This window comes from Drechmeria coniospora, chromosome 03 (genome assembly GCF_001625195.1).
Source record: "Drechmeria coniospora strain ARSEF 6962 chromosome 03, whole genome shotgun sequence".
In the NCBI taxonomy this organism is placed as follows: Eukaryota; Fungi; Ascomycota; class Sordariomycetes; order Hypocreales; family Ophiocordycipitaceae; genus Drechmeria; species Drechmeria coniospora.
The window spans coordinates 5,050,436-5,065,152 of NC_054391.1; the positions used below are offsets into that span (position 1 = coordinate 5,050,436).

General features: G+C 59.8%; 6 protein-coding genes across 6 annotated transcripts; 4 read left to right on the forward strand and 2 right to left on the reverse strand.

The window, feature by feature from the left end:
* Positions 1 to 1,054: 1,054 nt before the first annotated feature.
* DCS_07082 (uncharacterized protein) lies at positions 1,055 to 1,258 on the forward strand (the record flags this gene model as incomplete). The annotated part of the gene is made up of 1 exon (XM_040804368.1): positions 1,055 to 1,258. The coding sequence occupies one exon, from the start codon at positions 1,055 to 1,057 to the stop codon at positions 1,256 to 1,258; it is 204 nt and encodes a 67-aa protein (XP_040654472.1).
* Positions 1,259 to 2,789: 1,531 nt separating this feature from the next.
* Positions 2,790 to 4,695, forward strand: DCS_07083 (Glycoside hydrolase, family 76; the record flags this gene model as incomplete). The annotated part of the gene is made up of 2 exons (XM_040804369.1): positions 2,790 to 4,043; positions 4,117 to 4,695. 2 exons carry the CDS (start codon positions 2,790 to 2,792, stop codon positions 4,693 to 4,695), a joined length of 1,833 nt encoding a protein of 610 aa, XP_040654473.1.
* A 1,792-nt stretch (positions 4,696 to 6,487) lies between these two features.
* Positions 6,488 to 7,351, forward strand: DCS_07084 (Complex I intermediate-associated protein 30; the record flags this gene model as incomplete). The annotated part of the gene is made up of 3 exons (XM_040804370.1): positions 6,488 to 6,525; positions 6,589 to 7,044; positions 7,126 to 7,351. The coding sequence occupies 3 exons, from the start codon at positions 6,488 to 6,490 to the stop codon at positions 7,349 to 7,351; spliced, it is 720 nt and encodes a 239-aa protein (XP_040654474.1).
* A 592-nt stretch (positions 7,352 to 7,943) lies between these two features.
* DCS_07085 (fructose-1,6-bisphosphatase) lies at positions 7,944 to 9,223 on the reverse strand (the record flags this gene model as incomplete). The annotated part of the gene is made up of 3 exons (XM_040804371.1): positions 7,944 to 8,077; positions 8,213 to 8,994; positions 9,117 to 9,223. The coding sequence occupies 3 exons, from the start codon at positions 9,221 to 9,223 to the stop codon at positions 7,944 to 7,946; spliced, it is 1,023 nt and encodes a 340-aa protein (XP_040654475.1).
* A 1,391-nt stretch (positions 9,224 to 10,614) lies between these two features.
* DCS_07086 (peroxisomal biogenesis factor 11) lies at positions 10,615 to 11,714 on the forward strand (the record flags this gene model as incomplete). The annotated part of the gene is made up of 3 exons (XM_040804372.1): positions 10,615 to 10,761; positions 10,818 to 11,473; positions 11,552 to 11,714. The coding sequence occupies 3 exons, from the start codon at positions 10,615 to 10,617 to the stop codon at positions 11,712 to 11,714; spliced, it is 966 nt and encodes a 321-aa protein (XP_040654476.1).
* A 769-nt stretch (positions 11,715 to 12,483) lies between these two features.
* On the reverse strand, positions 12,484 to 14,090 carry DCS_07087 (questionable protein; the record flags this gene model as incomplete). Its single annotated transcript, XM_040804373.1, has 6 exons — positions 12,484 to 12,924; positions 12,986 to 13,085; positions 13,135 to 13,208; positions 13,541 to 13,698; positions 13,768 to 13,977; positions 14,039 to 14,090. The coding sequence occupies 6 exons, from the start codon at positions 14,088 to 14,090 to the stop codon at positions 12,484 to 12,486; spliced, it is 1,035 nt and encodes a 344-aa protein (XP_040654477.1).
* Between the last annotated feature and the right edge of the window lie 627 nt (positions 14,091 to 14,717).

Here is a 14,717-nt window from a genome sequence, read left to right on the forward strand (position 1 = left end):
TGCGACTCAGGTATGGGAAGAATGGAGAGGCCGCACGAGGAAGAAATGTGGAACGAAGAAACCGAAAAGCATTGCTGCATGGAGCCCCCTTCCGTCCGGTTTGACGACGCAAACACCAGCGGTCCTGCATCCAAGGGGCACGTGTTGATTGTCCTGCACGTACATGCACACCATTGGCATTGCAATGGCTGCTTGGTCGTACTTTTCTAGGCTTTTACACGTACCATGCCGTACGAACAGAGCTGAATGAGAGGCGATGGATGTTGCAATAGCTACAAGAGGACGCTAGAAGACTTGAGATTATGGGCACACGTTGGCTTCGACCTCTGATTCAGGGACGGGCGAACTTGTACCAATTTGGACGTACTGCGGCAGGCAAGTAACTTGCAAACACACAAACTACTACATGAAAGAACTTGCAAGGCCATGAACATGGCCGTCTCGACGAGCGAGAGACATGGAAAGTTGGAGTGTACATGTAAGTACTTGTCTGCTTGCATGGCCGTTCATGTATAGCGGATGATTAGGTTACCCTGCACGGAGTGGTTGGTGCCCGACGCCATTCCGATCCACCTTGCGGAGGAGCGTGATGCAAGTACTGTATAGGTACATGAACGGAGACGGAGTGGAGCAGCCAAGTACAGGTACTTCAACGGCGGGTCCTGCGTCGCATTCCGCAGCACCTATCTGTGCTTGAATACAAGTACTCGATACCCTTTTACAAGCATTGACCGCACGGCAGGTACACGGACTGTACTCCGGACATGTAGCTAAAAATAACGCCCCCACTTTTGCATCGAGATCCCTTCCTCACGACATGAGGTCCAGGTGCGTTGCTTCATGTTTGATTATGCCTGCCAAGGAGAGCGACGTTCTCGCCGTGGTGGGAAGCATCCTGAATCAGGGCATGTACGTGCACATGTACATGCACAGACTTCCTATACGTGCCTGGTGGTGTGCAGGCACTTGCGTGCTCGCTTACAGCCTTAATTCGATCCTCTCTCTGGCCTTGCTCGCAGTTTTTGAACCTAGCAAGAAATGACTGACGACGGGCATGATTCACTCAAACAACACGTCGCCCAAGGGTGCATGCGACAGGGTACAAGTCCTGCGCGACCGTGTCCGCTTTCACGCCTATTTCGGCCGGCACCTTGAAGACCTAGTGAACAGCCACAGCGGCATCAACGAGCAGACGAACCGATCAGGCGAGAGCCGGCCGGCGGATCTCCCGCAGCCTGTTGCGACAAATGAATCGTAATTTCCCATGGACTTCGTTGCACTTGCGTGCAGGTGGTAAGCAGGCACCGAGGACGACGGGAAGTCGACAGATCGAGAGCGAGCCGCGAGGGGACTTGCAAGCGCACCACACCCCAAGGCGCCGGTGCATGGCATGCCGCCTGCACCCCTTACATGTAAACGCAAAAGTGTGCAACGACGACGTACCGGACAACTCATATGCGATGGTCCAGCCCACTACTCATGGCGATATGCGGTACTTGCCCTCTGCGTGATGTGGTTGATTCTCTAAGCGGCCAGTCCACGCATGGCCATTGCTTCGTTCGGGCGCGGCCATCAGAAGGCCATGTGCATGCCACGTCATGGCTGTCATTCCGTCGTCGTCATGCTGATCGCGGTACGGGGGGTTGAGGGCCAGCATCGTCCAGGCGTGCGGTGTACGTGTAGGCAAAACTGTCGCCGCCGATGGTAGAATGACGAGATGCAGTCGACGCCCGTCACGTGGACGTACACGTGCTGGTATGTGGTCGTACGTGGTCGTATGTACAGTACGTGTGCTGGTACAATGCTGCATCGTACCACGGAGTAGCAACCTGTACTTGTACAAGTACGGCTCAGAATACGGACCGCTATTCAGTGCGCCCATGATCGTACTTGCACTGTGCTGTGCACGTACTGTTACGTCCCAGTACGCAGATGGAACATGCACAGTGTTGCCACCTGTATATACAAGTATTGTACCGAGCAGGTACCCGGGCAGTGCTGTACGTACCATGGCTGCATGGAGTTTTTACGAGTACACTGCGCAGTGCATGCACTTGCACTTGGACACGATTGTACCGGTACAGACTACAATAAGTACACCGCACGGTACACGACAGTAGGGCGCAATGATATCCTGCCCGAGTCACTCTCCCCAGGGTCAACGTGGGCGAGGTACCTGCGAGCCGATAGAGGCGACTTCCTCATGCTGTATTCCAAACCCCGGACAACTGCATGTACTTGTTCCGGCCGCGTATACCGAGTATTACATTTACATACCATACACCGGGACGCTGTAGGTGCATGCATAGCTTCGGGAGGGTGCACAGTGCAACCCAGCTCGTCAGTGCACTGTAACGGACCCAGCCCCGCCGTCAACGCCAGCAGGAGCCAAATCAGGACAACAAGGCCGAACCTCGCCACCCGAGCGAGCGCCGATTGTGGGCCCCGGCCGGGGATTTACCCTGCAGTACTCCGTACGGAGTCGTATTTAGTAGTGCTCGTACTTGTACCGACACCTACAGTACAACTACTTATTTGCATACACCTACATTTGCATGCGCAGAGTACAAGTACATGCCCATAGACAGTGTACTTGTATCTGCACTTGGCATGAAGGTCGGGGTACTTTCTTGCAAGTACAACTACAGAGCACAAGTTACGAGTACCGCGTACATGCATGTCATGCTTGTCATGCATGCGCAGCAAGTAATAGGTGCAGATATGCAAGGGTGTAGGTGCCTCCAGACGGACCAACGACTGCGACGAATAGGCCCCCGCCTGGAGCCGCGATGCTACCGTTGGATGGATGGCTCTGCACGAACAGAGTGGTACGTGTGCTCGAGGCTGACAACACAATCTGCCCAACACAGGGGAACCCTCCCACCGGGCGACGAGGAGAGAAGGGTCCGGTCGTCGCCCTCCCACAGAACGAATCACGTCCGAAGGCGAATCCCTTCGATCCTTCTCACCACCGCCGACGCCGACGCCGACGTCGACGACCGCACGCTGCCTCGCCGTTCGGACCAAGAGTGCGTACGCACGACCAATCGCTCGTTCGTCTCGCTCGCTCGGTCATTTCCGCGTCGGCCCTTGCTCCGATCGTCCGTTTCGCCAGATGCCCGCGGCCCCGGGATCGTCCTCGGCCGCCCATTCCCTTCGACCATGCGCTCGCTCCTCACCCTCTCGGCCCTGCTGGCCGTGGCGAGCCTGACCATCGCCGACGATGCTCCCCCCCGCTTCTCCATCGATTCCCAAGGTACGGAGCCTCAGGGTGCCGAGGCGCCGACCGACCAGCTGACCCTCGTCACCTTCGTCCAGAGGCCATCAGGCGGACGGCCGGCACCGTCGCCTGGGACATGATGCAGTACTACAAGGGAAACCTCTCGGGCGCGACGCCCGGCATCCTCCCCGGCCCTCCACCCGCCGGTGACTACTACTGGTGGGAGGCCGGTGCCATGTGGGGGACCCTGATCGACTACTGGGCCTGGACCGGCGACGCGACCTACAACGACGAGGTCATGACGGCCATGCAGTGGCAGGTCGGCCCCGGCCGCGACTATCAACCTCCCAACGTCACCGCCTCGCTCGGAAACGACGACCAGGCCTTCTGGGGCATGTCGGCCATGCTCGCCGCCGAGTCGAGGTTCCCCGACCCGCCCGCCGACCGGCCGCAGTGGCTCGCCCTCGCCCAGGCCGTCTTCAACACCCAGGCGGCGCCCGACCGACACGACCAGGACTGCGGCGGCGGCATGCACTGGCAGATCTACAGCTTCAACACCGGCTACGACTACAAGAACAGCATCGCCAACGGCTGCTTCTTCAACCTCGGCGCCCGCCTCTACCGCTACACCGGCAACGAGACGTACCGAGACTGGGCCGTCAGGACCTGGGACTGGATGGAGGCCGTCGGCTACCTCGACGCGGCCACCTACGCCATCTACGACGGCGCCCACGGCAAGCACAACTGCACCGACATCAACATGGCCGAATTCTCCTACAACAACGCCGTCTTCGCCCAAGGCGCCGCCTTTCTCTACAACGCCGTGAGTGGACCAAATACCCCCCTCTCTCGGAGCGGTCCGAAGCGCCGGCCTCTGACCTTGCTTCATCTCCTAGACCGAGGATGCCGTCTGGAAGGCGAGGACCGAGAGGCTCGTGAGCCACGGTCTCAAAACCTTTTTCCCCGAGGGCGTCGCCGTCGAACTTCCGTGCGAGAAGCCCGGCACGTGCACGACGGACATGCTCTCCTTCAAGGGCTTCCTGCATCGGTGGTACGCCGTCATCACCCAGATGGTGCCCTCGATATCCGCCAGCATCGCCCCCATGCTCGCCAAGTCGGCGGCGGCGGCCATCAGGCAGTGCACCGGCGGCGCCTTTGGACGCCAGTGCGGCTTCCAGTGGGCGACGGGCACCTACGACGGCAGGACCGGTGTCAGCCAGCAGATGAGCGTCCTCGGCGCCGTCCTCTCGCAGCTCATCGGCGACGCCAAGAGCCCCGTGACGGCCAAGTCGGGCGGCACCTCCAAGGGCGACCCGAACGCCGGCGCCCGCAGCAGCCTCTGCGAGAGCTGTCGGAGGAACGACCGGCCCGTCACCGTCGGCGATAGAGTCGGCGCTGGCATGCTCACCTTTGCCCTCGTCGCGCTCGCCACGGGCCTTTTCGGTTGGATCATCATGGATATTCGCGACAGCTAGCTTGGCTTGGCATGCCATGTAAGATAATGATGAAGGGACGCACGTTTTTATTGGGAGCCATGGATGGACCGTCTCCTGCCGCGCTTTTGCCTTTTTTTTTTGAGAGAGAGAGAGAGAGAGAGAGAGAACAGGCAAAACATACCTGTTTCCACCCCGAGGGGTCGACGGTTTTGAATCGAGTCATTTGCAGATGGGTCTTGACTTGGCCGTGAGTAGCTGCGATGGCGCGTTCTCGGCATAGACAATGAACGAGTGGATCGATGCCAGAGCTTCAGGAAAAGAAGGGGCGAAACGCTCTCCGTAAGGGAAACTGCTTGCGTCGTGAAGACGGCCAGCCGACCTTTCCCCTTTGCTGGTCCTTGGACCGTATATCATGATCATGTCCATCCACCCTGAATCGATGGTGCATTCATGGCAGCAGCACCATTGCCGGTCCTTGGGCTGTACAATGTATGTCGTGAACATGTCTATCATTTCGAATCGACGGTGCGTTGATGGCAGCGATGCCTTGGCTGGTCCATGGACTGTATATGATGATCATGTCCGTCCACTTTGAATCGGGCGTGGATTGATGACAGCAGCACCGTTGCTTGTGCTGGCTGGGCTGTACAACATAGTCATGTCCATCCACTTTGAATCGAGGGTGCATTGATGGCAGCAGTACCATTGTTGGTCCCTGGACGGTAGACCACGACCATGCTCGTTCACTTTGAATCGATGGTGTGTTCTGGCAGCGGTGCCTTGGCAGGTCCCTGGACAGTATGTGATGATGATGCCCATCGACCTTGAATCGGTGGTGCCTGTATTGCAGCAGTGTCTTTGCTGGTTCCTGAACTGTGCATCATGATCATGTCCGGCCGCTCTGAATCGAGGGTGCGTTGAAGACAGCGGCAGGCCGTGGCAATCTGTCCCACGTCGCTGCTTGGGAGGATGGAGCAATTTCCCGCCTCGTGTGCACATGCACTTACCGGACATGCACCTGAGGTGTACATGCATAAATGCAACTGTCCATGTATTGCTGTACTCGAACAGGACAATAGTACATGGGTTATTGCTGTATGCAGACAAGCAGAGTACGGCGTACAGGTCTGCCGAGTATTAGTACGGAGTACTGTAGGCGAACAAGTACACCTACCTGTGCATTTACTGTACTTGGATGGTGCACCAAGTATTGCCTAGTTGGTACTAGGACGAGGTATGTCTTGTTTCGTCGTTGTAGGCGCCGCCAAAGCACCCGAGCAGCGCATGACCTCTGGCGCTTAGCTAGGAGGCTTTGACTGAAATCGGCTTAGTTGCGGCGGGAAGATCTTAGGCCCGCTATTAATAGGCAGGCTCCTACCGTGTGCAGTAACGGCCAAGTACTTACGCCTCCCTGGGGGATAAGCACATGTACCGGTACTGAACGACCCAAGTATTACTGTAGGTGAGGCACTGTACATGTACACCGTACCATGTAACACACATCTACGGATTACTTACTCCGTACGGAGTAATAATACCTTTGGGTCTGCACGGAGCACGGAGCACTCGCAGTGAAGTACTGAAGTACATGTACAACTACTTGTACAACTTGTACACTGTACTTACTACCAGCCCGTGGTGAATTTATCGAGGAAAGCAAACCAACCCAAGCCAAACCATCACCCGTCACACATCGCACATCGCCACCTCACGACGAACCATCACCGGGCCGCGAGCAGGGTGACTGGTAGATGCACAGTACGACCTAATTTCACGCTCGTTCATGCACCAGTGCCAGCCAGCCTGGCCACCCCCCACTCCGGTCGTGCCGATGATTGACAACATTCTCTACCTCTACGGCGGTGACCAGTAAGCCCCCCGAGCCAACGGCGGCCTCGACGGCGGTGCTGACCTCGTCTCTCCGCCTTCCAGCCCGTGGGACTCGTCCCTCTGGGTCACATCCGACGACCGCGTGCGAGGCGGCGCGAGCCGGTCCCACCTGTCGGTCTCGAACCCCGAGCGCGCCCGCTTCCACGGCCACCTCGACATCACGGCCCTCGGCGGCGCCGGCTTCGCCTCCCAGCACAGCCTCGGCACGCTCTCGTGGGACCTGCGCGATTACGAGGGCATCATCGTCGCCGTCGCGGGGCCCGGCAAGGCCGACGGCAAGCGATACGCGCTGACGCTCAAGGACGAGCTGCCGCCGCCGAGGGATGACGGCCGCGAGCAGGCGGCCATCAGCTGGGAGGCCGAGTTCGTCGCCGACAAGCCCGGCGACGTGAAGCTGCGCTGGGAAGACTTTCGGGCCACCTACAGGGGCCGGCCCAAGGGCGATGCCCGGCCTCTGAACCTCGGCGACATCAAGCGAGTGGGGCTCATGATGCGAAGGTGAGTGAAGCCGATCGAGGGAGCGGCGACGGGCAGTGTACGACGGCGGCTGACGATGCCATGCGGCTCCCCCCCCTGCAGCTTTTTCGGCCAGCAGGAAGGAGACTTTTCGCTCGAGCTGCACGCCATCGCCGCCTTTAAGCGCGTCCCGTCCTCGACGGCGACGACGGTCGTCGCCGAGCCGGACGAGGGCGAGATGGAGGAACGCAAGGACCTCAGGAGGAACGAATCCGACTTGGAGGAATTCCCCTCGCGGCCGGCGGTGCAGCACTCCTGGTGGCGGAAGCTGCTGTGCGGCATGGCCTGATGGACGCAGGCGTCGCCCCGGAGGCGGTGACCGATCCATCCGTGCCTCCTTTCACGTTTACATGTTCGCTCCTTGAGAAGATGGTGTATGGCAAGCAGTTCTTTTTCTTCTTCCGAACCAGCCCGTATTGACTTTACAAACGTCGGCCTTGATCATGGTGCCTCATTGGGTTGGAGCCTCATCGGGTTGGCGAGCCTCGCCGTGCTTAGTTTCTCGCTCCCGCCGCCACGGGCCCGTTCACAGTCGGCGGCCATCGTGGGACCGTAGACCTGCGACGAAGATGATGAAGGAATATCAAACGACCGGTGACTGTGCTCTCGATGCTCGATGCTCGATGCTTGATGGCTGCCTGGTAGCATCCGCTCAAGGCTGCCAAGAATGCCACTCGGCTCGTCTGCCAACCGTGCGTGAAGGGACCCGGAAAAGAGCAAGCATAGGTCTGCGTTTCGTTCCATGGTGTGTATATTCAAGGGCGTCTTTGTCAGAGACATATATGGGCATATGGGCTGGTACGTCATACACGCATCTCCGGCATCGCACGGGCCGCCGTTGCATTCCATTCGATTCGTCCAAAACGACGAGACGGCTGCTCTCATTTCTTGTGAAACATCTTGACCTTTTCCATCTCGTCGTAGCTACCCATGAAGATGCCGGAGCGATCGTGGATGTGCTCCGGGTGAACCTCGAGCATACGCTTCATGTTGTTGTCGAGCGCTTGGCCGCCGGCTGTGACGGGCCATCCTGGTCAGCAAGCGAGGCGCAAAGGACGGGCCGGGGGGGGGGGGGGGTTGGCGGCGGCGGGGTTAGGGGGGAGCATCGATGCGGCCGGCCGACGGCGGCGCCGATGAGAAGAAGACGCACCGTTCTCAAAGACCATGGCCATGGGCGCGCACTCGTACAGGATGCGCAGCTTGCCCTTGGGACTCTTCTTGTCGGCCGGGTAGGCAAACATGCCGCCGTAGAGGAGGGTGCGGTAGGCGTCGGCGACCATGCTGCCGATGTAGCGCGAGCTGTAGGGCTTGCCGTCGGCTTGGGCCTTCTTGAGCGAGTTGAAGTAGTTCACCGTCGGCTCCTCCCAGTAGAGCGAGTTGCCCTCGTTGACCGAGTAGATGGCCCGCGACTTGGGCATGCGCATGTCGGGGTGGGTGAGGATGAACTCGCCGATGCCGTTGTCGAGGGTGAAGCCGTTGACGGTGCTGCCCTTCATGGTGAGGACGAGCTGGGCCGAGGCGCCGTACATGGTGAAGCCGGCGGCGATGAGCTCGGTGCCGGGCTTCAGGATGTCCTCCTTGGTGCCCTCGGAGTTGTCGGGGAGCTTGTGGACGGCGAAGATGGTGCCGACGGAGACGCCGGCGTCGAGGTTGGAGGAGCCGTCGATGGGGTCGCAGGCGACGGCGTACCGGGCGCCGTCGGCCTTTTTGAAGTAAATCACGTCGTCCTCCTCCTCCGAGACGAGGAGGGCGCACTTGCCCGACGAGCGCATGGCCTCGATGAAGAGGTCATTGGAGATGACGTCGAGCTTCTTCTGGTCGTCGCCCGTGCTGTTGGCGGAGCCCGCGAGGCCCGTGAGGTTGACGAGCGTCGCCCGACGGATGTAGTAGGCGATGGACTTGAAGGAGAACTGGAGGGCATGGCAGAGGAGGCTGCGGGCGGCGAGAGCGTCAGCCGTGAGCGAGGCCCGCTTCGAGGGGGAAGGCCATGCACGCAGGCGGGCGAGGGGAGGGGGGCGGCGAGGGGCGGCGAGGGACGACGAGGGCACACGCACGTAAAGTCACCGGTCGCCTCCTTGTGCTTCGTCTGCTCCTCGTTGAGGAAGCGGGTGAGGGTGACGATGTTGGTGTTGACCTTTTCGCCGTTGCCGCCGTCCGCCATGATGCCTGATGCTGATCGCTCGACCCGAGCCGACTTGAACCGTGATTCCGCCTATTCGGAGAGCCAACGCGGCGTCGATGGATGACAGGAAAGGACGAGATGTCGAGGCGAAAGGATGCCGTCGGTGAGGAGGGAGCAGATATTCTCGGCTCCTTGGGTACGGCGCCCGGGACGATGGGGTAGTTGTAGTGGACAGGTAGGCTGGCAGCTGCTGGCGCGGGGAATCGCGGGGAGGACATGGCGGGGTGGGAAGGGGGGGGGGGGATCAAGGCCCCAGGGGCGACGAGGAGCCGTCGCCGGCACGAGAAATTTCGACGTCACAAGGCCACCTGTGGAGAAGAAGATGCCGTGAGTGCACACTTGGACCCAGCAGACCCAGAGTGAGGACCGGCTCACGATAGGGCCCTAGTAGGGGGCCGGGCGGAGGCTCCCTGCTAGCCCTCCCCCCCCCCCCCCTCACCCTCCCTCCCTCCCTGTCCGTCACGGCGCCCCGTCACGGCCACCGAGTCGGACGGACGGACGGAAGGGGTGTGGTGACGGCACAGCCATCGAGGGCTCCGAGGCCGATGCCGGGCTGCTGGAATTCGCCGGGAGAAAACGGGACGGCGAACGTGGTGAGGGAACAAAGTGTCGAAAGGAATGGCGAAACATGCCCCCCCGCACAGCCGCAGCTGGTTGGTGTCGTAATAATTATATTCGAATCGCACAGGAATAATCTTCAGCACCCAATGCGCTGGGCGCACCGTGTTGTACTGTACGCCATGGCAGAGTCCCTGCACAGTGCTGTGCCAAAGTATCTGTACATGGCGTGCAAGTACATGGTCCGCATGCCCCCATGCTATGGGCATGTTATGGGCATGTTATGGGCACGTTATGGGAGAAAATCGACGGGGTCGTGGTGCCACCAGCTCAGTTCTGCACCGCCATCGTCCTGGTTGAATTGGGCCTGACACCGCTGGAGGAGCCTGCCTGCGATGCGGTACACGCTGTACAGTACGTACTTTGGTCGGGTACATTCAGCACGGTACTTGTTCAGGTACCAGTACATGTTACTTTTTACACCTCCTGTCCAAGAATGGTCAACGGTATTGCCTTGCCGGTATCTGCCCTGAAAAATTGGACCTTCAGGGCACCGATTGCAGGTGTACAGTGCCTGGCTGCCTGTGGTGTGGGAGCTTGACTGCCTGGCTTGACTGCCTTTGGGGTGGCTGGTGTCCCTGCACTGTGCGGCACCGTGCCGTAGCCAGAGGTGGTGCAAGGACCATCAAGTACACCTACAAATTACAGTACTTTTTTGGTAAGTAGGTGTACGTACAAACAAGTACAAGTACTTACGTGTCCAAGTATTACTTTGTGCAACCCCCGCCCTCACGTGCTCTGCGTCGCCCGAAATGGCTTCCTCCGTTCGTGGGTCCGTCGTTGGCGTGTCATCGACGAACCTCGGCATGTGCGCTTGCTGCCGCCGCGCCGATACCGCCAAGGCCATCCGCAAACGCCGTCGTCGAGCTGCACCCTTCCTCCCTGCGCACCGTCAAAAAGTGCCCATCGCCTCCTCCTTCGTCGTCGACCCGTCGGACAAACTCTTCGTTCGCAGCCTCTCGCCCACGACGCGCCCTCGTCCTTTGACGCCCAGCTTCCCCGCTCCGAGCAAGCACCCGTCGGGCTCTCCCTTGCTCCCCGTCGCCGTCGACGACGGTGCCCTGCCATCATGGTCGCCGACACGCTCGTCTACCACCCTTCGGTGGCTCACTACCTTCGCTTCGTCGCGACCACCGTCGGCCGAGACAAGCTGCTGCGGACGATCCAGTACTTTGCTCGCTTCTACGCCTGGTACCTGCTCCGCACCAACGGCACCAACGACCAGATGGCCCCTTGGAACGCCATGAAGAAGCAGTTCGGCCTCACCCGCAAGATCCTCCGCTTCGGAAAGGCCGTCGAGCACGTCAAGGCCGCCGCCGTCGCCGCCGACGCCAAGTCCCTCGACCCCTTCCTGCGCTACGCCGCCTTCGGCCGACAGGTCGGTTACGCCGGCTACCTCTCCTTCGATGCCATCGCCCTGCCCGATGCCATCGGCGCCCGCAAGTGGCAGGGCGCTCAGAACGCCCAGCGCCAGGCCTATCGTTTTTGGGCCATGGGCCTCGTCTTCAGCCTCGCCTCCCAGCTGTACACCCTCTACCGCCTCAAGCAGCGGGAGGCCAAGATTGACCGCAAGGACGGCGAAGGTGTCGTCGAGAGCAAGCGCATCGCCATGTACGCCTCCATCCGCCCTCCTCGACCCCCCCGTGACTGCCGCCGTCCCCCCCCTTGCTGACGAGTCCGTTCTTCCAGCGAGAGATCGGTCAGCCAGCTCCAGCTGATCAGCGACATTGCCGACCTCACCGTCCCCACCTCAGCCCTGGGCTGGATCGGCTTCGACGACGGCTTCGTCGGCCTAGCCGGTACCCTCAGCAGTTTGATCGGCGTCTACACGCAATGGAAGAAGACGGCTTGAGTCGTGCCGACGAGGAAAGGGGGAGAGAAGCGAAAGAAGATGGGTACTCCCAGAAGGGGGACGTAGCGTCCTTTGCCACCTGATCCAGCGACTTGCCTGGTCGGGCCCGACATGTCTACGAGAGCAGCCGAGCCTTCTTCCGACCGTGTATGTACATAGCAGTCCGATGCGATTCGACGTCTAGTCTAGTGTTTTTGGAGGAGCGGGCCGTATGCGATTGTCATTTCACTCTGCATCCAAACACCATGCATTCCCTACAAATCAGGTAGTGATGAAGTCTTGCCCACCCCATCCTTTCGCTCCCACCTCGCGCGAGCATCAAAGACGGTAGAAATAAAGGTGTCTGACACTCGCAAAAGACCAGTCCCATCCCATCCCTTCCTGCTTTTAGCCCAACGCCATCTTGCCGTTGCGACCGCCCCCCGGAGCCCTCGGCAGCTTCCGCAATCACGCAAGCATCTCTCGTACGATCCATGACTGTCCGTGACGCCAAAGACTCGCCTCCTTTCCTACGCGTTGCTTCACGGACACATCTGCTGCCACGCCAAAACCAAAATGGGAATGTAAAGCGATGCGGGGCGTGGGAGACGAAAGGTAACGAACAAAGGAGCCGCTCACCCCGCTCCCGCTCGGCGCTCGACCCGTCATCGCACTGTCGTCTTTCGCCTTCGCCGAGCGGTCACATCGGCAACCAGCCACAAAGGACAGCTTGGCGTCCACGACACCTAGCCAGTCAGTAACGCAGCGGACTTGCGACAGGGGACCGTGCTTAGTAGCGTCCGCCTCGGTCGTACTCGCGAGTGTACCCGTCCCGGGGCGGGTACGCGGGCTCCCGAGGTGGCCCGTCTCTCGGCGGTCGCTCGTACGGGGGACGGCCGTTGGCGTACGGATCCGCGGGAGGCGGAGGGTAGTCGCGGCGGTACGCGTCTTCGTATCGTCCCCACGGCGCCTGCGGGTAATCCTCCATCGGGCGGCGGGGAGGGGAGCGATAGCGGGATCGATCGTCGTAGTATTCGCGGCGGGGGCTCCGGTCGCGGTATCCGTACGCGCCAGGGTCGCGGCGAGGGCTGTAGCCGCCACCGCCGCCGCCGCCGCCGCCGCCGGCGCGAGGGGGTCCGCGACGGTCGTATTCCTCGTACGGAGGCGCGTACGGCCGGCGGCCGGGGGAGCGGGATCGGCCACGTTCGCGAGGAGGCATGTCGGGCTGGATCTGAAACGGAGGGTCAGCGATTCGCCTCGGCCAGGGAAGGCGGAGTCGGGCCGTGGCTCACATCGGCGGCGCACTGCACCTGGCTGCCCTTAAACTCCCGCCCATCGAGCTTCTCCACCGCGGCTCTCAGGTCGTCGGCCGTCTCGAACTCGACGAAGCTTCTGCGTCGGCGTTAGCGGATGTCTCGTCGTCGTCGGCCATCCAACGTACCCCCTACCCGAGTCACGGCCCGTCTCGGAGTATACCACGTCGAGGCTGGACTGGCGCGCAAAGTCTTTGAGGTCCTATTTTCCAGATAAGTTGCTGTCCCAAGGAGCGACATGATTTCGCGAGAGAAGCCGAAGGCGGTCCACGTAACCCATCCACGAGGGGCGAAGAGGACCAAGCAAGGTGTCGTGACCGGGGGATGAGAACCAGATGTCGTGACGGCGGGTCCACCAGGGCAAGGCGCCTATGGGCATAAACGAGCGAGTCCAACGCGCACGGGCCGGAGTAGCGAGTGCGTCGAGGCGCCAAACCAAGCTGGTGACGGAGACATGCATTCCAAAGGATACAGGTGAGGGTGAGGAAAGGGCCATTTGAATCCGGGAACGGGAAACGGGAAGTGGAAACAGACCTGCCAACTGGTATCGCTTGGGAGCCCGGTGATTTGCATCCGGAAAGCAGTTCGTCGCGGCCGCGGCGGAGCGCGTTCAAAGGCACCAAAACCTTCCCGGTTACGGGATCCACGGGCAAATTGAACGGTGAGTCGCTCGCCCATGAAGTCGGATCCATCTGGTCGGGCCGTTAGCTCGAATTATCGTCGTCGCCGAGCCACGCAAGCCTTTCATCGGGACGACGTACGGAAAGCTGCGAGAGAAAGGAGAGCATCAGCAAATCTGTTGAAAACCCATTCGGCCATCGGGAATGAACGGGCGTTCCTACCGGGAACAACATCGCGGGCATCCATCGGGTCCTTATACTCGATGAAGCCGAAGCCATTCATGAGCTTCACCTCGGTGATCTCACCGGTGCCATGCGTCGCAAAATGGGCCTCGACATCAGCCTTGGTGACTGCCAAGGATGCCTCATTAGCGGTGTCGTCAGGGGAACCGGTTGAGCACCCAGAACGAACCGTTACGAGGCAGGTTGCCCAGGTAGAGCCTGGTGGATGAAACCTCGCTCATGGTGCCGGCAGCTGTCGCGCGTCAACAAAATGGGCCTTGGGAGTGCCGAGATCTATCTTTCTCCCTCAAGGAGAATCCTCGTGCGCGATTCCCGGAAACCTTTCCTAGGAGTCGAAAGGAATAAAGTCACGCGTCGGAACCGATGCAGGCGACGACGAGTTGTTGGTACGAACTGTTGAGGAGAACAAAAGCCTGGGGAAGCTTCGCCAGGTGCGTTCATCTTGCTCCAGGCTTGGGTTCGGCGGTGAGGAACGGCAAAATAACCGTATCCACATCCCCCCTGCTCCCCATCCCTTGTCGTGTCCAATCATGAGGGAGCATCGCCAGCATGGAGGATAGTACGGATGTACAAGTAGTACTAGTACTAAATACTTGCAAGTACATATCTCGGTGCAGGTACTCCGAATTCCGTACTAACACCTACAAGTACTATATTGTGAAGTATTCTGATATACATCTAGTACATATAGTTGCTCCGTACGGAGTACAGCAGGCATTCTTATAATGAAATGTATATGTACACCTACTTATACGCCTAATAATGTACTTGCTCGATTAAGTAATACAAGTACTCCGTTGTAATACTTCGTACCGTAACTATTTATTCATGTGCACATACTTACGTAA